This window comes from Rhinoraja longicauda, chromosome 14 (assembly GCF_053455715.1).
Source record: "Rhinoraja longicauda isolate Sanriku21f chromosome 14, sRhiLon1.1, whole genome shotgun sequence".
Taxonomy (NCBI): Eukaryota; Metazoa; Chordata; class Chondrichthyes; order Rajiformes; family Arhynchobatidae; genus Rhinoraja; species Rhinoraja longicauda.
In genome coordinates this window covers 21,070,151-21,095,095 of record NC_135966.1, presented here as the reverse complement: position 1 = coordinate 21,095,095, position 24,945 = coordinate 21,070,151, and the positions used below count along the sequence as shown (strand labels likewise).

General features: G+C 38.7%; 1 protein-coding gene across 1 annotated transcript; it reads left to right on the top strand.

The window, feature by feature from the left end:
- Window positions 1-2,343: 2,343 nt before the first annotated feature.
- On the top strand, window positions 2,344-15,280 carry LOC144599847 (histamine H2 receptor-like). The gene is made up of 2 exons (XM_078411101.1): window positions 2,344-3,347; window positions 15,173-15,280. Exons 1-2 carry the CDS (start codon window positions 2,344-2,346, stop codon window positions 15,192-15,194), a joined length of 1,026 nt encoding a protein of 341 aa, XP_078267227.1. The 3' UTR covers window positions 15,195-15,280.
- Window positions 15,281-24,945: the final 9,665 nt, after the last annotated feature.

Here is a 24,945-nt window from a genome sequence, read left to right as displayed (position 1 = left end):
TTTTTCAGCAAGAGCATTCCAGGTACTGAGACACAAGAAACTGCTGATCCTGGAGTCTGGAGCAAAAAAATACAATCTGCTGGAGGAATTCAGTGGGTTAGGCAGCATCCATGGAGAAAAATAGACAGTCAGTGTTTGTGATTGGGAGCCACTGACTGCAACCCCTCCAGCAGCCAGACCCACAAACCACCCGGTCAGAGGTTGGAGCTGGCAGCCCAAAAAAATCTAAAATAAACTACCTCAATCTTTATAATTGGGTCCCAACGTGGGTACAGATAGTTATGGTATAACAGGATAGTTATAATAAGAAACCTCGTTTTATAGAAAATCGCATTATAAAACATTTGGGTCAATGGGGAAAAGAGTGTTTAGGGACTAGAGGGTTTCAGACTTGCAATGACAAAATCATTTTTTCCCACAGGATTTTCAAAAATAAAGGACCTTTTACAAGAGACACTACTTCACATTGTTTTACAGAGTATGATTGCACAAGTCTCAATAGAAGTCATTGCTCATCAATTTAAATTTACCAACCATGGGAAAGTAGCAGATGTGCCCTTAAGAGGCAATGGTATTGCTGTAGTGCGGGTCCAGGGGAACATTTTTCCCAAGACAGCTTTTTGTTGCCAATTTCCAAAGTAACTTTTAACAGGTTCTCTAGCCACTATCAAAATCATGTTCTAACCTACAAAATTTGGGAGGTATTTTTCCACAAGGACTAGACTGAAGAAATACCGAAACTTTAGTAATTTAGCCGAACACATGGGTTGTAAAGTTGCCATAATTTTATTGTATTCTAGAAACATAGAAACATAGAAAATAGGTGCAGTAGGAGGCCATTCAGCCCTTTGAGCCAGCACCGCCATTCATTGTGATCATGGCTGATCATCCACAATCAGTAACCTGTGCCCAACTTCTCCCCACGTCCCTTGATTCCACTAGCCCCCAGAGCTCTATCTCACTCTCTTAAATTGATCCAATGATTTGGCCTTTACTGCCCTCTGTGGCAGAGAATTCCACAAATTCATAACTCTCTGGGAGAAAAAGTTCCTTCTCACCTCTGTAATGTTTCTGGCTATTTGAAATATCTACAAGCATTGATCCTTGAGATGCGGCCCCCATTGGATTTTAATACTATTCAGGGCAGGTTTGACCACTAAGTGTCAGAATGGTTCAATGTTGTGCAGATCTTGGTCAACTGTCTGTCACAGCTGCCTGGGTGCACTGTGGAGGAATTGTCATATATCATTTGGCCTGAGAGCAAAAGGGCTGTGGGTCTCCATGGGTCAGGATTAGTTTGGAGGGTCACCTCACTCCCACCCCCCTTCCCAATGATACTAAACACCTCTCTCTCATTGCAACCCAGCATCAAGGCCTTGAAGTCAACTACCAAAAACTGTGGAGCACTCTTTTTTAAGTTGTATCATTCTTCAATTTCCAGGATAACTTCAATTGAAAAATATATGTCGCTTAATGTTTTAGATTAGCTTATGCAGCACAGGTTTTAATTGGTATCATCCACACTCAAGTTAAAGTTCCAGATAATGAACAGTGGGTTCAGTGCTGGCAGAAATCAACAATCATAACTGGCAAGCAACATGATCTCACAGTGCTCCTCACGTTCTATGAAACATTCTTGCATTAATTCCTCATTGCATAACTCTCTCATTTTTGAAGCTAAAGGGTTTTGTATATATATATAACATTATTGATCAAATACTGCTTATCTGCATCATGACAAACAGAAAGATAGAATATCTAAGTTTTAAGGAATTTAAATTCCTAACTAATGTAACAATAAATGTTGGATTTGATGCTATATTTACCAAAAGAAGTGAACTTTATTAGTGTTAATAATATTATTCATCCATTTCCATTTCTGATTAACTAAAACAGTATTGAAAAGATGATGCTCCTTTTGAAAATAGAAGTACTAATATAGTCAAACCTTATCACTTTTATTACAGGTCTGACCGTTACCTAGGCTGCACACACAACTTGACAACATTGAATTTGGTCCAACATGCACAAGATATAGGAAATTGTGCTCTCCATACCCAACCAATCTGCTGGGCAACAGTACATTGAACAAATGCAGCAGAGATGACATAGGCTATTTTAATTGGCATATTAATATGTTTTCCCTCTGCACAGATTTGTGACTTAAGGAAAAATTGAATCCTAAATGGTTTATCTGACTTGATTTTATTGTGCAGTGATTTGCTATTATTTTGACTTTTTAAAACAAAATTTGTGGACATCATGGAGAATGGCCAGAACATCACCAGTGAATCTGAAAGCAGGTCTGTGCTCTCCACGGTCCTGGTCGGGCTGGTGTTGGGCATGATTACACTAATAACCATCTTCGGCAATGTGTTGGTGTGCTTAGTGGTGGGTTTGAACCGTAAACTCCAGAGCCACACTAACTCTTTAATTGTGTCCCTGGCAGCAACCGACTTACTGCTGGGTTTGTTGGTCATGCCTTTCTCGACAATCTTGCAACTACTTAATTCAGAGTGGCCTTTTGGGTCCACTTTCTGCAATATCTACACCAGCTTGGACGTCATGTTGTCCACCGCTTCCATCCTCAATCTGTTTGCGATCAGCCTCGAGCGTTACCTCGCAGTCACCGCCCCTCTGAGGTACAACATGGTCATTACTCCAAAGAGGGTCATCATCTCACTCGTCTTCATTTGGTGTATCTCCATCATGTTTTCCTTTTTGCCCATCAACCTGGGATGGAATAGCAAAGACTCATTAACGCAACGCTCAAATGAGACCAATCAGTGCCACTTGGAGATGAACACATCGTATGCCATTGTGGATGCTTTTATCACCTTTTATGTCCCCTTAGCCATCATGTGCCTAACTTATTACAAAATATTCAAAATTGCAAGAGAGCAAGCCAAAAGAATCAGCTCTGCCACCAGAAGTACATTGCCAAGTCTGAAGGAGCATAAAGCAACGGTAACTCTAGCAACCGTGATGGGAGTCTTCATTATTTGCTGGTTCCCTTATTTTACAGTGTTTCTCCATGCAGGAATTTCAGGGATTCAATCTGATAAGACCGTCTTTGCTGTGGTGCTATGGTTGGGTTATGTCAACTCGGCTCTGAACCCCATGGTTTATGCAGCCCTCAACCGGGATTTCCGCATGGCATACCAGAAGCTACTGTTTTGCAGGAAGAGGAATGCATGCCACAGGGGCTTACCCAACAACTATCAGGCCGGTCAATCTAGGAACAAACAGTGTCACCAGCTGGTCCGAATCGTGGATGATAACGAGCCTACTAGTTCAGACAATACTACCAACAAAGATACTTGTCTCTGCACTGAAGACTCTGAAAGGTAATACACCCACTACTCATATCTTTGACAGTTAAAAACTGACTTTCTTTGAAGATTCGTATCTCTACGTCTCGCTAACTCAGTTAACTTAATTTTGTGAGGGCTCATCAATGTCAATAATATACAAAGCTATATCATATTATTAGAAACTATTCTCTTCATTAAATTCAGTTAAGCATTCAGTGATTTTTGTTTTGCAAGTGTAGGAAGATGGGAAAGGTAAGTGCAGGAAAGTCTATGATAGGAAAGGTTTAGAGGGGTTAAGGAGCAAATGGGATTAGCTTGGATAGGGTCTTGGACAGCAAGAATAGGTTGGGCTGAATGACAGGTTTCCATAACTGACAAAGAATATTTGTAATGGGGATTTATTTTTAATCTTCCATTTAAATATTAATCATATTGGAGGAATTAATGATTGACAAATAATATAAGTGATACCATTAATTTATTACCACCACTCAGAATGAAGGTGAATTTATTGCATTCATTCATAATCCTTTTTCTTATCAGTGTTGGGTGTCCTGGATACATCCATGCAAGTAAACGCAGGATCTGAGATGAAGCTGGGCAAGGAACAGAATCAGACTCAGATGGATGGGGAGGGAGTGGGGGTATTATGTTGAGGAAGAGTTATTTGCCACAGTAGAGTTTGTAGAGTGGTATGATCTGGAACTCCCCGCCTGTAGTAGAATCAGGGCCAATTAAGGCTGTGACAGTTGAATCGGTTAGCCAACTTGAGGGAAAATAATTTGCAGTGAAGGTAAGGAGGACTGATGGTATTGCCTTATAAAGAACCGGCATGTTAAAAATCCCCTTCTATGCCATGATAATTCATTTCTACAATAATAGTAATATAAATATTTATTTATTAACATAAAGTACAAGATGCTGGATAATTTTGACATTTTACGATGATTCCTAAGAAACTGCGAAATAAACACAAGTTAAAACAGGAATAAAAAGTATATTTGTACATTATGGGAAATGAAAGGCAGATCATGACCATTGATTTTAAAATTAGATGCAGACTCTTGGGCTTTGACCTCAGCAGGGCAGCTCTTGTTTCAGCATTGATGTTTCCACTTTGAACTACCAAATGTAGACAGAATTGGCATCCTGCAGTCAATCATGGGAAAATGTTGTTGAATAATAGCAAGTGTTCTGTCTTGAAATAATAACTGATTAGGAATTATTTTGGGTCGTCTCATGCTTACTTAATTTGGGAATTGTTTGGACTTTAGAGATACAGTGTGGAAACAGGCCCCTTGGCCCACCGAGTCCACGAGCAGCAATCACACTGTACACTAGCACTATCCTACACATACCAAGGACAATCTGCATTTTTTTATACCAAGCCAATTAGCCTACAAACCTGCACGTCTTTGGAGTGTGGGATGAATCTGGAGCACCCGGAGAAAACCCACGCGGTCACGGGGAGAACGTACAAACTCCGTACAGATGGCACCTGTAGCCAGGATCGCACCCGGGTCTCTAGCACACTAAGGCAGCAACTCTACCACTGCACCTCTGTGCCACCCTTGTTGAAGGAGTTTTTTTTTAACAACACTCAAATCTGGGTTTGAAATTAAAGGGTGATAGGTGCCAATTTATTCATGGGTATGAAAACACTTTAAACTTTTTATGGTACTAGCTTTTATTTTATGGAAAAGAGTCTATTCTGTTAACAAAATAATACATAGCATTTCAGTACGCTGGTTAAAACAATGAAATGCTTCACATTGAGTGGGTATACTGGGTCCCTATTTAAAGATATGAAGGGTGCAGGAAAGAACTGCAGATGCTGGTTTAAATCGAAGATAGATACAAAATGCTGGAGTAACACAGCAGATCAGGCAGGATCTCTGGAGAGAAAGAATGCGTGACGTTTCGGGTCGAGACCCTTCTTCAGACTGATGTCTGGGGAGTGGGCAGTACAGAGATAAAATGGAGTCGGAGACTGTAAGACTGGTCGGAGAAATATGGAAGGGAGGGGGTGGAGAAAGTGGGTAAGCAAGGGCTACTGGAAGTTAGAGAAGTCAATGTTACCTCAAGCGAAATATGAGGTGCTGTTCCTCCAATTTGCACTGGGTCTCACTCTGACAATGGTGGAGCCCCAGGACAGAAAGGTCAGTGTGGGAATGGGAGCGGGAGTTAAAGTGTTGAGTAACCAGCAGATCAGGTAGGCTTAGACGGACTGTGCAGTGGTGTTCAGCCAAAGGATCGCCGAGCCTGTGCTTGGTCTCCCCGATATACAGCAGTCCACACCTGGAACAGCGAATACAGTAGATGAGCTTGGAGGAGATGCAAGTGAACCTCTGCAAATAGATATGGAGGGATTGGGAGAGGCTGCAGAGGAGGTTTACCAGAATGCTGCCAGGATTAGAGGTTTCTGCCTCAGGGAGAGCATGGATAGTTGGACTTGGATTGTTTTCTCTGGAAACATCGGAGGTTAAGGGGTGACTTAATAGAAGTATATAAAATTATGAGAGGCATGAATGTGGTAGACAGTCAGAAACTTTTACCCAGGGTGGAAGAATCCTACACTAGAGGTCATATAAAGCACCTTTTACACTTTATGAGGTGAGAGGGGGAAAGTTCAATGGAGATGTGCGAGGCAAGTTTTTTTACACAGAGTGTGGCGGGGGCCTAGAACGCATTACCAGGGTTGGTGGTGGAGGCAGATACGATAGGGGCATTCCATGCACTTCCATGTGTGTTCCATGCACTTGGAAGTGCATGGAATAGAGGGATATGGATGATGTATAAAATCAGTGTAACTTGGCACAATGTTCGGTGCAAATGTTGCTGTGCTGTACTGTTCTATGTTCTACGTAAATATAACACTGAATATGTCATTGGAGAAGGTGCATTTCATACATGCAGTACTTTAGAAGCATACTTACTGTTACTCATTATACCATCACATCCGGGATTGTGGTTTGCATGACATTAAGCTTAGACAATGTTGTTGGTAATATTATTATTAATGCTTAATAGATTTGCTTTACATTTATTTATGTTAAACTGAGCCATTAAACATATAAGCTCCACACATGCTAGTTAGGCGTATTTCAAAAGATCAGCCCATTCTAGTGATAGGCACATTGTTATTCATTTGATTGGTTTAGTTTAGTTTATTGTCATGTGTACTGCGGTGCTGTGAAAAGCTTTTTTATTGAATGTTATCCAGTCAGCCAAAATACTATACATGATTGCAATCAAGCTATCCACAGTTAGTAATTTGTATTTCAGATAGGTATAGAACCCATTAAATAATATTTTATTGGATTTAAAGTGTCCACTTTAAGGGTTACACCTCCCATATGCGATGGAGAATTGCTCAAAAAGTGAGCAGGGTTAGGGTGGAAGGAAGAGAGGAAAAAGATAAGAATGCTACTTGGTGCCAGCAAACTTAAATAGGAAACATAGATTAACCGTGCAAAGAATGGCTAAGTATTCATATGCATAGGAAGGACCTGCCGATGCTGGTTTAAACCGAAGATAGACATAAAAAGCTGTAGCATAACAGCTAGACATGCAGCATCTCTGGAGAGAAGGAATGGGTGACATTTTGGGTCTCAACCTGAAACGTCACCCATTCCTTCTCTCTAGAGATGCTCCCTGTCCCACTGAGTTACTCCAGCTTTTTGTGTCTCCAATAAGTATTCATATGCAACTTGATCAACAAATTTATGTTTATGGTATAAAGTATATCAAGGAAAGTTGACGTGGCATAACATTAATTAGAACTGATAGATGTTAGGCAAATAGCTTGGTTGATTGAACGTCTATGAACAACCACTTCTCATACAAGACTAGTGATGCTTGCCAATCGAACACACACTTCCCCTGGGTAAATGTTGTTTGTTCTCACCTAGGTCGCTAGATGAAGTTTAACAGGTTGGGCAGGTGGTGTGAAAGGGACAAAATGATGCATCCCAATAGCATTATGACTCCAGCCTACTAATTACAGTACTGCAGCAAATGATGAACAAGTTTGTATGTCAGACCAACCCAGCTGAAAAAAATGCATGGCGGTGAGTGCTGACAGGAAAAATAACAGAATCACTTATTCAAAAGGACAAGATGAGATTTTCACATATTCTAGGGTACTAGTACCTGGTGGAATGGTATATGAAAATATACCTTTATTTTACAGATTTTTCTCCTTTGCGCTTATCTCTAGCTCGGATATGTCTCATTGACAACTTGCAACAACTTCTCTCAGGAGAAAGTTTTCAAGAGAGCAAACGGAAATAAAATTAGACATTAATGGTTAATATGTTGAATAGAGATAGAAATATTCAGTGAAGAATAGTCTCGACCTATAACGTCAACCATTCCTTCTCTCCAGAGATGCTGCCTGTGCTGCTGAGTTACTCCAGCATTTTGTCTATCTTCGGTTTAACCCAGCATCTGCAGTTCTTCCCAACACAATGTTCAGTGAATGTTTAGTGAGGAGCATTTTGGAGATAGTGATCATAATGCCACAAGTTTAAAAAATAGTTATGAATAGGGATAAGTCTGAACCTTGTGCAAAATTAGAGCACATGGTATTGGAGGTAGGGTACTGACATGGATAGAAAGTTGGTTGACAGACAGAAAGCAAAGAGTGAGGATAAATGGGTCCCTTTCAGAATGGCAGGCAGTGACTAGTGGGGTACCGCAAGGCTCGGTGTTGGGACCGCAGCTATTTACAATGTACATCAATGACTTGGATGAAGGGATTAAAAGTACCATTAGCAAATTTGCCGCTGATACAAAGCTAGGTGGCAGTGTGAACTGTGAGGAAGATGCTATGAGGTTGCAGGGTGACTTGGACAGGTTGTGTGAGTGGGCGGATGCATGGCAGATGCAGTTTAATGTAGATAAGTGTGAGGTTATTCACTTTGGTGGTAAGAATAGGATGGCAGATTATTATTTGAATGGTGTCAAGTTAGGAAAAGGGGACGTACAACGTGATCTGGGCGTCTTAGTGCATCAGTCACTGAAAGGAAGCATGCAGGTACAGCAGGCAGTGAAGAAAGCCAATGGAATGTTGGCCTTCATAACAAGAGGAGTTGAGTAAAGGAGCAAAGAGGTCCTTCTGCAGTTGTAAAGGGCCCTAGTGAGACCGCACCTGGAGTACTGTGTGCAGTTTTGGTCTCCAAATTTGAGGAAGGATATTCTTGCCATTGAGGGCGTGCAGCGTAGGTTTACTAGGTTAATTCCCGAAATGGCGGGAATGTCATATGTTGAAAGACTGGAGCGACTAGGTTTGTATACACTGGAATTTAGAAGGATGAGAGGGGATCTTATCGAAACGTATAAGATTATTAAGGGGTTGGACATGTTAGAGGCAGGAAACATGTTCCTAATGTTGGGGGAGTCCAGAACCAGGGGCCACAGTTTAAGAATAAGGGGTAGGCCATTTAGAACAGAGATGAGGAAAAACTTTTTTAGTCAGAGAGTTGTGAATCTGTGGAATTCTCTGCCTCAGAGGGCAGTGGAGGCCAATTCTCTGAATACATTCAAGAGAGAGCTAGATAGAGCTCTTAAGGATAGCGGAGTCAGGGGGTATGGGGAGAAAGTAGGAACGGGGTACTGATTGAGAATGATCAGCCATGATCACATTGAATGGCGTTGCTGACTCGAAGGGTCGAATGGCCTACTCCTGCACCTATTGTCTATTGTCTATTGTCTATTGTAAGGAACTAAATTGGAGTAAGGCAGATTGCAATGTTATTCGGCATGAGGTAGTTTGCGAAAATTGGGAGTAGTTGGTATTGAATAAGTCAGCATCTGACATTGGGCATATTCCAGTAAGAAAGAGAGGTAAGGATGGCAAGGTAAGGCAACCTTGGATGACCAAAAGAGGTTATGTTTGGTCATAAAGAAAAAGGAAGTGTATGAGGACAAGGTGACTGTCTCCTGGTTTATTCTCGTATATTGTGGGCCTGATGTTTGTGGAAATAGGTTGTAAATAATGTACTGTACTTTTCATTCAATCAAAACTGGGACGATAATGAAGCAAACACACATTTTAGTTGTTCACATTTACCTTCAATCAGCAGATCACCTTTTAGAACATAGAACAGTAGAGCACAGGAACAGGCCCTGCAGCCCACCATGTCTGTGCTCAATATGATACCAAGACCAGCTCCTATCTACCTGCACATAATCCATCCCCCCCCCCCCATTCCTGCATATCCATAGTCCTGTGCAAAAGTTTCTTAGTCACTCTCATAACTGTCCACCACAACCCTCAGCCGTGCGTTCCAGGCACTCACTACCCTCTGTGTATAAAAAAAACTTGCACCACACATCTCCTTTAAACTGTGCCCCTTTCATCTTAAAGTGATGTCCTCTAGTATTTGATACTTCCATTCTGGAAAAAAAAGTTCCGGCTGCCTACCCTCTCGATGCCTCTCATACTTTTATTTACTTCTATCAGGTCTCCTCTCAACCTTCGCCAACAATTTAAGTCTATCCAACTTCTCAATATAACTAATATCTGCTAATCCAGGCATTATTTTGACAATCCTCCTCGACACTGTTTCCAAAGCCTCCACATCCTTCCTGTAATGGGGCAATCAGAACTACATGCCACACTCCAAATGCAGCCTGATCAAAGTCCTATAAAACTGCATCATTACTTCCTAACTTTAATACAATGCCCAGACCAATGCAGGCAAGCATACCATATGCCCTTTTTTTTAACCACTCTATCTACTTGTGTTGCCACTTTGAGGGAGTCATGGACTTGGACACCAAGTCCTACTTATGTCATTGATGTTGATCATGACAACTGGACCACCACCTTCCTTCTACAAATTTTGTTCCAATCCCAAACAGATATCCTTAAACCTGGCCTTGGACAGGGAACACATCCTTGGAAAATTACAATAAAGACAGCAATATGTTTCTCATTGCACTTTTGTTTTGCCTATTTTGGAATATTAAAAACATGAATTAAAAATATATTGTAAAGTTTAACATTCAGTTTGCTCTGAGGTAATTGATCAATATAAGAATCAGAGCTGTCGCCAGCAAAACTGATAACTGTGGTCTTAACTTCTGATGGGGACAAACTATCTCCTCCTCAGTGCTAAATATATTGACTTGGCATTTATTAGAGACAGTTTTATTTTAAGAATTTATTCACTGGAAAATTTGCTTACTTTAATCTTAAACATCTTTGATGTTTAGGTTTCTTAAATTGAAATTGTTTTTACATTTAATCCTCAAAATAAAATATTTTGATATGATTTTAAAACAACTGGACTAAAATGATGAATATTTTTGTTGAAGATACACAATGATAATTTGTCTGCATCACGAAGGCTCTAAAATTAACTAACCCGAATATTTAACAAAGCAGCAGTAAATATGCTGTGGTTTTGTACAAATGAACATTTTTTGGCTGGCGAACTTGCATATTGAACATGAATAAAACGCCTATCAATTCCTAAAGTACATGTAATTTCCTACTGAAATAGCCACAGTCCAAAGAAGCAAGAAAGATTTCCCCTATACTTGTAATTAAACACTTCATGTTTACATTATCATTACTCTTAATATGTTTAAGAAGGAATATTTAGTTGGCCAGCATTTGGTGCCAAAATAATAACGAGGCAAATAAAATTTACTGTTACTTATGGGTGTAAGATAGGTTAACGTCAGACAAATATCAAATGGAAAATTAAGTTCTCTAATCCAAAGGATAATCTACATTTCCATCATTCTACCATTAGTGCACAAAAATGGCAATGCATTGTCAGATTCAATGTTGACATGCATTGAACATTCTGCAGTTTTACATATTTACAATCGACATCCTAACATTAGCACACATACTACTTAAGCAGGGAATTAGTAGAGTACCATTTCAATAGTGCAATAGTTATTAATTACTGTCATTAATCCTTCTAGCAGTGAAAATTCACTATTAAAATGTGGAATTGCAATTCAGGTTTTGATTATGTTTTAGGAAGGTGTTAAAATGTGGGATATAAAATTATTTTGTTCTCGTTCTCTCTCTTTCCCTCTCTTAATTCACTCCTTTGCTCTCTTAATTCTCGTTTTGGAGCTTAAATCAGAGTCAACCTGTCCATTCATTGTCTGAAAAAAGGTCTCAACCTGAAGGGTCACCTATTCCTTTTCTCCAGAGATGCTGCCTGACCTGCTGAGTTACTCCAGCTTTTTGTGTTTGTCTTTGGTTTAAACCAGCATCTGAAGTTTTTCCCTACCCATTCATTTAACTTCCTTGGCACTCCACACCTGAATTATCTTGTCCAAATGTCAAGGTCTATCTTGTTGGCCATAAATGTTCTGGACTCTGTACTCTTCAACAAAGCCAAAAGAATTAACAGAGCTTTCACAATAGCACTGTAAGTTCACCTGAAAGTTTTGATAGTTCCCTGTAAAAACTGTCAGATATTCAGAAATATTTAAAAGCTAGTAACATGTGACAATGAAAAAAATATTTAACAAAGAGAAAAAAAGAATAAATTACTAAAAGCATAAATACAATCAGAATAAATTTAAATCAGAACTTAACTTCCCTCTTTTGTTTCTCACTGCCTGTCAATCTCCTTTTAAAACTCTTGATTGAAGACCCAATGACAAATTCCTAGAATGTTAATTCTCTGACATTAGTGCTGGTAATCTCAACAAGGTTGAGTTCTGCTACTGGACTCCATGTTGCAAAGAGTGTTGAAGCATGCACTGCCCCACTAAAATTGAGTTCATAACCTCTACATTTGACTATCATATCATATCATATCATATATCTACAGCCGGAAACAGGCCTTTTCGGCCCTCCAAGTCCGTGCCGCCCAGTGATCCCCGTACATTAACACTATCCTACACCCACTAGGGACAATTTTTACATTTACCCAGCCAATTAACCTACATACCTGTACGTATGTAGGTTAATTGGCTGGGTAAATGTAAAAATTGTCCCTAGTGGGTGTAGGATAGTGTTAATGTACGGGGATCACTGGGCGGCACGGACTTGGAGGGCCGAAAAGGCCTGTTTCCGGCTGTAGATATTTGAATTGGTATACCTGATCCGTTGTCATTTATAAGCACATTCTGGGCTAAGTTATGTCAACCTTGTTCCTTTCTCTGCATATGTTGCCTGAAATGCTGGATGGTCCCAGCTATTCCTGCTTATTTTAATTCAAAAACAGATTGATATGCACAAAACCACATGATTTAAGCAAAAGTAGTAATTTGCTATCCGTTGTATGTCCTAAATGCAGGATGCAAGTGAACTCTAATTCTGAAATTTGGTTTGATTAAAGTGATTTTGATGATTATAATTATTTTTAAAAAGATGAAAAGGAAAGAAAGTGATAAAACGCTTACATATATTTAACATCTTAAAGATTGTTTAGGATTCCTTTGAGGTGTGAAATTAAGAAGCCTTAGTAAACTGAAGTTTGTGGGCAGCAAGAGAAATATTCCCCAGTTGTTGGGAGCATAGCTCACACAAGGAAGATGGTTGTTGTTGCTGAAAGTCAATCATCTCAACCTCAGGTCATAACTGCAGGAGTTCCCCAGGGCAAAGGTTCTAAGCCCAATAATCTTTGATTTTCGCTCAATTACCTTCCTTCCATCTTAAGGTCAGAACTGATGATGTTCACCGATTATTCCATGGTTCATTATCATTCATTAGTAATTACTTAGCAAATAATACCATCCTTCATCACCATTGGGTCTAAATCCTCAAAGAGGGCCATGAAATCTCTACCCAACGGCATAACAAGGGCATCTTCATCAGAAATACTACAAGGATTTAAGATGGTGGTTCACCACTGCCTTCTTAAGGGCCTGTCCCACTTTGGCGATTTTAAGGCGACTGCCGGCGACTAAAAAATTAAAATAGCCCAATTTGTATCATGGAGACACACGAGACTGCAGATGCTGAAATCTTGAGCATTACACAAAATGCTGAATGAACTCAGTGGGACAGGCACCATCTGTGAAGAGAATGGACAGGCAATATTTTGGGTTGGGATCTTTCTTCAGACTGATTGGAGTAGCGGAGAGAACACTGGAAAAGAGAGGTGGTTGTGTGTCAAAGCCCTGCAAGTAATAGGTGGATTTGGGTGAGGGGTGTGATTGGCAAATGGGTGGAATAAGTGACCCTGGCTAGAGGCGAAAAGGTGACAAAAGGGTTCAGATAAGGACAGGAGGAGTGAAATGTAAAACCGGAGGGAGGGATGTGAGTGGTAGGAGACATGGGTAAGGGAAAGAAAGTCTAATTTATATCATGATGGACTTCAAGCAAGCAATTTCTTAGTTATACAGAAATACTCTCACTGTTGCAAAAACATGTTTGAACAAATCATGCTGTAACATCCAGGAGCAGGGGATGGGGATATAGAAACCTCATGCCTGCTGGGTTCTAAAATGTAAGCCAAACATTTATTACAAGACCATGAGGACATGGAACAAAACTGGAAAAGATCTATGTAAAGGACAGCAGGAGTGCTGGAAGGAACAATTGCGTTGCCAATTACTAGCAGGCAGGAAGGAGTTAAAATTGTTTGAGTTACAAAAATGAACATCTGAGCATTATGCCAAGAGAGGCAAAAAATGGAATTTATAAATGATCTTTCCTGACCTCACGACATCACAAAGTGCCTCGCATAAAATTAATACTTTTAAAGTAAATGAAATACTCTTCAATTGTATCGTTTTTCTGTCCTAAGCAATGTTTCACAGACAGCTATGTGGAAATGGTCAGATGATCTATTTTTACATTTGATTAGATCTTACCTATTCCATTTCTTAACTTAGCTGCTCTTCTATAAAGGAAAAAATATATACCATGGCAACGTTTCACAGACAGCTTTGTGAAAATGGTCAGATGATCTAATTTTACATTAGATTAGATCTTAACTATTCCGTTTCTTAACTTAGCTGCTCTTCTATAAAGGAAACCCACGGAATATATTTAAGTCAATCTGAAAGAGCTTTTTAATGTCCCCTCTGAAAGATAGTGCAGCACCCACAGGCATTGCAGCAATTAATCTCGATTATTGCATTGAAGGATTTAAAAAGATATCATTCTGCCTTCAGATAGTTTACGAAATGTACATTCTGCTGTTATTGATCTGCTTTTAGCTGAAACATTTTTAATATATCAGAAATAGCAATCCTTTTCTGGACAATTTTGAGTCGACAAATGCAGGTAAAATGTTACTTCATATAACTTAAGTACAGATCTCAAGAAAAAGGTGAGCACAATAGATTTACTGGCAAGGCTAATCATTAATTATATCCATGTTGTTTATGATCATCAAGTAAAACAATATTAATATTAAATCATAAGGTGAAATTGAACAACTTTACAGAGAATGAGTACAGGTATGTAGGTTAATTGGCTGGGTAAATGTAAAAATTGTCCCTAGTGGGTGTAGGATAGTGTTGATGTACGGGGATCGCTGGGCGGCACGGACTTGGAGGGCCGAAAAGGCCTGTTTCCGGCTGTAGATATATGATATGATAATAAATGACTGTCTGTTAACATTCACTTCCAGCAATCTACATCATACATCTCCTTTGAGTGAAGGTTGATGATAATAAATTTAAATAGCCATGTTGCAAAAAAATCCAGTTGAATGTAATTAACTTGTAATTGTTTGGATGAAACAGATTCTGGGATTTTCTGGAATTGCAACACATTGGTACAGATGTAAGCCACAGATGCACTTTACTGTAGAGAATATTCCAAGCCTATATCACTTAAATGTTGAGTAATGCTGTTTCATACACATCTTGTTTACCTGCTGAATCTGACCAGTTTCTTTAGTTGCTGTTTTTATTCCTTACAGGAAGGTGCATCGTACCCTTTAACTTGACATCCGATTTGCTTCTTTAGAAATCTTGCCACTTCCTGTGGAAAGCCAGCGAAGGTCATCTTTTGCTGCAGTGACTTATGGGTGACAAAGATCAGATTGATGAAAATACTTTGGACTTCTGAATCTGATACTGAGATGAAATCTTTAGATACCAAAAAAAGGCTGGAACTTGAGCATCGAACTGCCACATCTGTAATTCGCACTGCTTTATTGGCAAAAAATGTACAATGTTGAGTAATTTATTGAATACCACTTTCCTGTACTTATATCAACAACATTTTCACCAGTGATTTATAGTTGTTTATAAAAAAAAGGAAATTCAAATTTTATGTTTGTACCTATAAGTTAATTTTGAAACTTGCTTATCTGTTGTGTTATATAATTACATTTATGATATTTATATTTATATGGCAAATAATCATGGATAACAAGCATCAGATCAAAAATAAAATGCTCATTCGAGTATGACTTGATCAGCATTGGCATATTGTGTCTGCTTTTTATTTTCATTCTGGATCACAGTAAATAAAAGATTATATTCCATTCACTTTTGAAGCAAGAATTTACAATTCTGTGGAAGACAAGCAACATTTCTCACTTCTCATTGGAGAGTATTTCATTTACTTTAAAAGTATTTCATTGTTAAGGGAAAAGCACTCCAAATTAAACCTGTACAGAAATCAGGTGGTGTCAAATAGAGATAAATGATGAATCATGAGCCCCGCAAAACAGATTGTGTCCCAATCGCAAAACATAAACATAGCTGTGGACGCATAGTTAACCGGTACCAAATACAACTCTCACTATGGCCTGGTGCCCATTCATAGAATTTGTTCTAACATATGACTCATGACATGATGAAAACATTCAATGCAACAAAACCTGCAATGACAAAGTGACCAATATCCAATGTAATGCACCAAGACAAAGACTATAAAATTGATGGTGAAACTCAGCATATTAGGTAGCATCTGTGAAAGTTAAATGGGCAGGTGACATTTCTGATCAGGACCCTAATTCAGATTGAAGAAGGGTCCCCACCAAACATTGTCCATTTCCCTCCATGAATGCTGATTGATCTGCTGAGTTCCTTCAACACCATATTTTATGCTCAAGATTCCACCATCTGCTGTCCTTTGTGTCTCCATGATGGTGCAACAGTTTCATTTTTTGTTTAGTTATTTAGGTCAATTTGCTTTTGCCATTCACTTTCATTCTATTACCCTTAGTTCTTGACACTTTCTTTCAACATGGGGAATTGTCCTATCATATCATATATATACAGCCGGAAACAGGCCTTTTCGGCCCACCAAGTCCGTGCCGCCCAGCGATCCCCGTACATTAACACTATCCTACACCCACTAGGGACAATTTTTTAAAATTTTTTTTAATAACATTTTTACCCAGCCAATTAGCCTACATACCTGTACGTCTTTGGAGTGTGGGAGGAAACCGAAGATCTCGGAGAAAACCCACGCAGGTCACGGGGAGAACGTACAAACTCCTTACAGTGCAGCACCCGTAGTCAGGATCGAACCTGAGTCTCCGGCGCTGCATTCGCTGTAAAGCAGCAACTCTACCGCTGCGCTACCGTCCTCTATCCACATGGTCCAGATCCAACATGGCTCTAAATCAGCCCTTGTTTCAAGAGAGTCAATAGATTTTTATTGTCACAGGTACCAGAACAGAACAACAAAATTCTTACTTGCAGCAGCAGCACAACAGAAAAGGTGTCCTTTTAGAAAAGTATCCTCTAGTTTATATTAACACTCCTTGTTCTCCCTACCAAATGGACAACATTTTATTTTCAACTGCACCAGGAAACAACATCTGTTACAATTTATATTGTTGATCTGTAAGAAGAGAAGCTAACAAAAGGGAAATTAACAAATATTTTTTTGGCTGTTACTACTGTGTTATTTATAGCAATGAGGCTATTCAACCAGGATATGTTCATGTTCTTAGTGAAAATCCACTATGTCTGATTTGATGCAGCTGTTTTATGAGAAATAATGGCCATAAATAGGGATTATGTATTGCAAAAGCTTTGAACTTTGTATATGGTAAAGTTTTCTCTGCAAATGCATTTAGACTACAACATATTTAAGCACAATGGGTGGCCACCACATAGATTTTAACATAAATTCAATATTGACTGAAGAAATGGACATTATTCAGATCATTATGTGACTTTTCTGCTTGTCCATTAATCATTTTTTTACTGTCAGTGCTCATTACAGGTCATAGTATCATCAGAATGTTTATTAAACTGAAGTGCCTTTGTAAAAACAATGACCTTGTAAACCTTGCATTAATTGAATAGGGTTACACAAACAAAATAGTGCAATCTTAATTATGTGAGACCTATATTTCTCGTTTTATATTCTGTCTTCTATTACCTTAACAAGCTAGTTTCTAAAAAGCATGCCACGTACTTCTGAGAATTGACTAAAAGCAGTAAAATATCAAACTTGATAGCCAAGCAGATAGAAATGATGATATCTTCACAGCACTTAAACGATAAAACAATAGATATTTCATTCTATTTACTTTCTTATCTGCAGTTGACATTAAAAATTCCGACAAGGGCATGTATCACATTCATTTAACCTCAGTGGTCACAGAAAGATTTGAATAAATTAACCTATGTTAATCATAAATTTTCCAGATGTTAACACAAACAATCCACTTTTGGCTGAACTTCTTGTTAATTAGTTTTTAAAAAACTGGCAAATTGACAGAATTTTGTACTGGAAATTCTGTAAGGCCTGAAAAAAGGGCAGTAAAGTTGCACAAGGTCACTCCTGGTTCTGTGTGACATAAACCAGTAGTCAAACATTGTCATGCTCAAACTGATCCCAGCTCACCTGTTAAGTCATGCCTCACAGTGGGAGGTCTTTGATATATGCAGGAATGTAGATGGAATTTTGTCATCAAAATGGCCGTTGCATGTCACATGACTTCACTATATAATGTATGAGCATCATATCCACAGTGGATACAGACTGGAAGTTCAGAATGGATTGTACTCGTATAACATTTATGTTCATACAAATGATATACTGTAAAAATCTGCTAGTTTGATGTACTTGGGACTTTGGTAAACCAGACCAGAGGATTATTGGTCTGGTGGACATTAGTATTATTATTACCACACCACAGTTTTTAAATTGTCCTTCATGGTCATGGTCAATTTCAGTTTTTCCAAAACAAAGCAGGCACCAAATCTGCAAAACATTCAGGGATCCACTGATAAATGGTTGATTACAGTATATTTCTGGAACAGGCAATACCCATCTGCAATAATAAGCAATCTAACCACTAACTTTTGACAGTTTGTGGAATGATCATCAACAGGATCGTCACTGATCATGATACTCAACCGGACGAGTCACGTCAGTCTGAAGACAGGTTCCGACCGAAAAAGTCACTCATCCTTTTTCTCCAGAGATGCTGCCTGACCCACCAAGTTCCTCCAGCACTTTGTATCTATCTTCAGTTACATAAATAATGTGGTTATTAAACCATGTCCGAGGTCAGTACTGATTGATAGTGATCAGCCATGATCGCATTGAATGGCGGTGCTGGCTCGAAGGGCTGAATGGCCTACTCCTGCACCTATTGTCTATTGTCTATTGTCTATTGTCTATTGTCAAGTATTCAACGGCGAGCGATTCACTTCCTGAGAAACAAAAGCTAATCCATCATCGATGTTGCGTGTCTCGCTTCTTACATATTTCAGTCCTTATGTAGTTATGAATTGTATTCTTTTATTCATTTGTCATTATTGTTATCAGTCCCGATAACTTTATGAGGGAATAGGCAGTGGAAGCCAACTCTCTGGATGCTTGCAAGAGAGAGCTAGATAGAGCTCTTAAAGATAGCGGAATCAGGGGGTATGGGGAGAAGGCAGGAACGGGGTGCTGATTGTGAATGATCAGCCATGATCACATTGAATGCCGGTGCTGGCTCGAAGGGCCGAATGGCCTACTGCACCTATTGTCTATTCCATGTATTAAATAATTAATAGATGACTATTTATCCCAAAAGATACCCAGATCTTCATGGTCAGCAAAAGGTATTTTCCAAAAAAAGGAACTGTGCAAGGTTGGCAAGAATTAAAGATGTTATTATTAAGTTCTATTAAATTCAGCTCTAGGAATTTAATTGCCATGCGGATCTAATCATCCATGTGTCTTTTCCAACTGTAGGACAATACCTGTGTTTATCCTGGAATAGGCATTAATGACATTTACTCTCCACTCATATATCCACTCATCCTAACGCATGGAAAAGATACAGCAGACACGCTGTATGGATATTGAACTCTTCAAATATCAATAAGCTTTGACTAGTTGTCCCAAGTTGGCAAATTACCGCAGGTATTGCAGTGCACCAAAACATTGAACTTTCATATTAATGATCATACATTTTTTTCTCATTTATATTAAAAGGCTTAAAATTACTTTGAAGATCAAGCAAGTTTAACAAGAATATTTGACCTTTAATTTCGGAGCCTTAGAAAGAGGTATGAATCAGGCGTCATCCTGCTAACCACAATTGCTTCATAAGCCAATGTAACCATGGTTTGTAAAGTTCAGTAACGGTTTACTTGGCATCTGAAGTAATATCTCCAGTAATAACGTAGGGGTGGGAGCTGCTTTACATCCTTGTCGTCTACCCTGGGTAGTTCTACAGAACTGGCAACATTTGCAGCAAAGCGTCAACTACGGTACTCTGAAGCACCAATTGTCACTTTTGATTGTTGTAGTTGACATACGAAAGAAAGAAGTAATAACATAGACAGAGAAAGTGGCTAATATAGACATTTTGGATAGATGGCTAATATAATGGATATATAGAATCAACTGAAATGTAATAATCAAATCTAGCTTTTTTTACAGTTAGTTACAATTTGGGAATTGACATATTTTAAACTTTTCCACAATTTCCCAATTTCTCAGTCAACACTATAAATATTCTTTGTAATAATGAGTTTCATAGATTTACGGCAGTTTCTTGCATTCGGTAATATTAACATGTCAAATATATATTTTTTACTCTGCACATTTTTAGCATTAATGTTACTTGGAAAATTTGACCTTAATTTTGTGTATCATCCCAAAAAAAAATGGCATCTTTAAAATAGCAATGTTCCTCTTAAATGAAATGCCAGGCTGTGTGCTGAAATCTTATATAATGACTTGAACCTTCAATCTTTGGAGTTGTTGGAGGGGTTTGTGTGCTTGATATATACCCTGAATCTAGCTTTCATGTGAGGCCATTCGCTCTCTTAATTACAGCTCAGTTAAGGACAGCACACAAAGCAAATCTCATAAAACTATGCTGAGTTTCTCAAACAAGTTGATTTAATCAGGCCTTGATCAGTATCTGTTGGGAGTGCACTTCAAGAGAAGATTCAAAGATACTCCACTAATTAAAAAAAGCATGTTACAGTGGTTCCATGCTGATTTTATATTTTCACAATAATTCATCAGCAACCTACTTTTCTTTGTAGTCTTTGATCCTTATTTTATATCTGCAGGAGTTGCTTCTAACTGCCTGATGGCTATTTTTTCCAATTTATTTTGCAAATGTGTGCTATACATTATTTAAGTCATTAAGGGCATTTAAGAAGCAGTTAGACAGGTAGATGGATAGGACAGGTTTGGAGGGATATGGGCCAAACACAGTCAGGTGGGACTAGTGTAGCTGGGACATGTTGGGCAAGTTGGGCCGAAGGGCCTGTTTCCACACTATGATTCTATGAAAACAAGCACGCCATAGGCCTTTTTTAAACCACTCTATCGACTTGTATTACCACTTTCAGAGAGCTATGGATATGGACTCCAAGATTCCTTTGTACATACAATGCATTGCATTAAGAAATAGCCTATATATTTTTTAATTGGTAGACTAAAGCATCAACTCAGTTGTGACATACTGTTTTGGTATCTTTTAAACACTGTGAGTGATCTACATGGGTCTTAACTTACGTGGGCGTGACTAATATTAACACAGTTAGAATTATTTTGTGACTGCAGAGAAGTGGCACTGAAATTTAGCAAACACAAGTAGCTGGCTCATTCCAAGAAAGAGATAACATTCGCTTCCAGCATAGTGTAATTCTACACAGCAATAATATCATTGTGATAGATCTGCAGGCATAGCATAAAGTTAACTGAGTCACAATGTTTTGGGTTCAAGTTTTTCTCACTAATGCATTGAAAAGTCAATCTAAGTCGAATGCTTTTGTGTCCAGAGAGACATTTGAAACCAATACCTGATATTTAGAAACAAAATCTAAAATGCTGGAAACATACAGCAGCTCAGGCAGTATCTGTAAAAAGAAAAAAAATCTTAATATTTCAGGTTGATGGTCTGTTCATCAATTCTGATGAAGAGTCTTTGCCTTGAAACATTAATTCATTTTCATTTTTCACAGGTACGACCTGACCTGCTGAGCGTATCCAGCATTTTAAATTTTGTGTCACTCTTTAAACACCTACAGTTTAAAAAAAATGCACGTGATGATCAGATGAAAGAATATAATTATCTGAGCAAGGTTTGTGAATGGCACTGTTCATTTGATATTTAACCTTAGCTGCAGTAATAATCAGTTAAACGTGAAAATAATCATGGATGAGGACTGTCCTGTTCTTTGGTTCCCAGAATTGCTGCAAAAACATTCCAGAGTGTTTTAAGAAGCCATCAATTCATTTAATTTTGGAGCTGCATCGAGAACAGTTGCTTTCTCCAAAACAAGCCAAGTGTAAGATTGTTCAGCTTTCTGACAAGTATGGAGGTTATCACTGAGCTCTGAGAATGAGCAACGCAGCATTAGTCTCACGTTGTTGCAAAGATTCTGCTATTTGTAATGTACTGCATGGTCATCCCCAGGCAGAACCAAGCAGCTGGTGAAAGACTTTCCAGGTATTTAATTGCATATTTTGAATATTGATAGCAGAGTTTCTGTGTCTGCTGCTGATTCATTCTTTCCTGAATGTTCTACATTCTCTCATGCTCATGGCAAGTTGGGAGAGTTTTGAACAGGTTTTCTAACTTAATGATGTTTCCAGGAGCTGTCTTCATCCATCTGTATAAATTATTTGTATAATGACACTGGTAATCACTCAGGGCCTGGAGCCCGGTCGCATACATTCTGTGAATGAGAGATAAACTTATACAGTTGTGTCTACACCATCTCCACCCCATGGGATAGCAAGATTCTGACAAGGTTAACACCATTAACCTGGCAGTATTCATAAACCTAATCATGTTCATAAGTTCGTAAGTGATAGGAGCAGAATTAGGCCATTCACCCCATCAGGTCTACTCCGCCATTCAATCATGGCTGATCTATCTTTCCCTCTTAACCACATTCTTCCGCCTTTTACCAATACCCATTCTAATCAAGAATCTATCTATCTCTGCCTTAAAAATATCCATTGACTTGGCCTCCACGGCCTTCTGTGGCAAAGAATTCCACAGATTCACCACCATAATACTACATCCACATCCTCTTCTACCTCCTCCTGCAGACTCTTCGGACTTCAAAGCTGGAAATAGTAGAAGGTATGTCCCTTATTCTGTCACCATCTCCAACCTTGCGTCTTTCTCCATTCAGAGAGCCAGGCCTAACTTGTTACACAACTGCAGCTTTGTCAGAGGGTAAAGTCAAAGGTGTGCTGATTTAACATTCTTTGCCACCTGTTTGTGTCCTCATATAATTTTGTGGCAGGATGATGACCATGATCGACAAGTGGACAGAAGAGATTTATATTTGGGGTGACGGTTTGGGAGAAGATGGGTGGTGACAAGTACTCCAATTTCAGTATTCCCGAGGGTAAGGTCACGTATGCGATGAACACTTGATTTAACATATGTTTCTATGGGCAGTCAAAAGGAACATTAAAAAAATGAAAGAGTAGTCGAGATTAGCTAAAAATTACATAAAATTATAGGAGCTTAGGAAAGGCTGTAAAAGGGAGAACCTGTCTCAAACTACTGTTCTGCTGGCTAAACATACAAATTAGAGTTCAGCAGTTACTGCTGGGTATCAAATATTGAACATTCAGGTACAAGTTGTGCCTGATTGGCGCAGCAGTAGAGTTGCTGCCTTACAGTGCTTGCAGCGCCGGAGACCCGGATTCTAACCCAACTACGGGTGCTGTTGGTACAGAGTTTGTACGTTCTCCCCGTGTTTTGACTAAGACTTCGTGAAAGGTATTGGAAAAGATATTTCCTGCACAGGAAGTTTGGAGATGAAATGAAATCTCTCAGCTTTAATTGAGTGTGCCAGAATTGATCAAACACATAAAACAGAGTCGTGAATTTGGTGGTGGTGAATGACAGGTCTGCTCTACATAAATGGTTGGTATTAGCACTTAGTGAGCATTAGTATAAAAACAAGCAGATGACAAAGAAGTAGAGATTTTAAGTAGATAATAATTCATGGGAACTGATCATTGGTGGCCTGTCATGCACATGCAACCTGTGGTGAAGAAGCAGAGAATGGTAACACTGGCAGGGCTGATTGAAACAATGTTCATATTTTTGTTCATTAAAACTTAGTTTTGTGGAGGCAAATTTCCTTTTTCTGTTCATTACAAGCTGTCTCATTGGCTTTCTATTCATAAGGGAGCTGCTTATTATTAATAAACTTGCTAGAATTGATATGAAAGCTCACGCCTTCTCTACTTGGAAGATGGAGGTGATTCGGTATGGCGATGAATTCGATCTCTACAGGTGTGAGGTAGAGAGCATACTGACTGGTTGCATTATGGGCTAGTTTGGCAACTCAAACGCTCAGGAACACAGGAGATTACCAGAAGTGGTGGACACTGCCTGGTCCATCACTGGTCCCCAACATCGAAGGGAGGTGCTGCTTCAAAACGGCAGTCGATATCATTAAAGATTTCACAACACCCTGGCACACTCTCATTTCATCCCAATCATTAGGAAAAGGGTATAGGAGCCTGAAAATCATGACCAACGGGTTAAAGAACAGCTTCTTCCCAACAACCATCAGGCTCCAGATAATTATACACTGACCTTAGAAACAATGAACCTCTATGGAGCTTTTTTGGTTGCGCTAAGGACTTCAGTTTTTGCACGAATATTAAGGTAATTAATTTATTGATTTTTTTTGTTATTGTATATATTCTCTGTGTTATTGCATTTATGGGCCTGTTAAGCTGCTGCAAGTAAGAATTTTGTTTTGTTGTTGATAAATATTGCAATTAATTACTCTTGACTCTTCATGCTGGCAAAGGGATAACTATTTGGCAACTTATCCACTGCTAAATCTATACAGAGTTTAGGTTTCATTCATGGAAAGGCAATAATGGAATAATAGTCCATTAAATCGGGCATTTACTTGTTTCGCCACGTTTATTTTGAAGTTGGTTTTCAGCAATAGTGCAGTATAAATGATCAAATTATCAATTATCAATGTAAGCCTTATTTTAAAATTCAGAACCATGGGAAATTCACATTGGTGATTACAAAATGTAATTATGTATTGAACTTTTGCATAGATTCACAGTTCACTCAAAGTATTGGCAAGCTTTATTGAAACTCATACAAAATCCATAATAGTAATTTAAAGCATTCATTTTCATGATTACTTTACCTTCAAGTATCCTTTGTTCTGTAATCTGATTAAAATGTTAATTCTATCTAAAAAGACTGAAAATAAAACACCTCTACAGTTGGTTAAAGTAATGCAAACACAGAAAGCATAT

Bases quoted from the DNA above. Each gene is read 5' to 3' on its own strand.
- LOC144599847 (XM_078411101.1), top strand. From the start codon at position 2,344: ATGATTACACTAATAACCATCTTCGGCAATGTGTTGGTGTGCTTAGTG. The intron at 3,348-15,172 runs GTAATACACCCA...TATTCCTTACAG, and splicing joins TGCACTGAAGACTCTGAAAG to GAAGGTGCATCGTACCCTTT.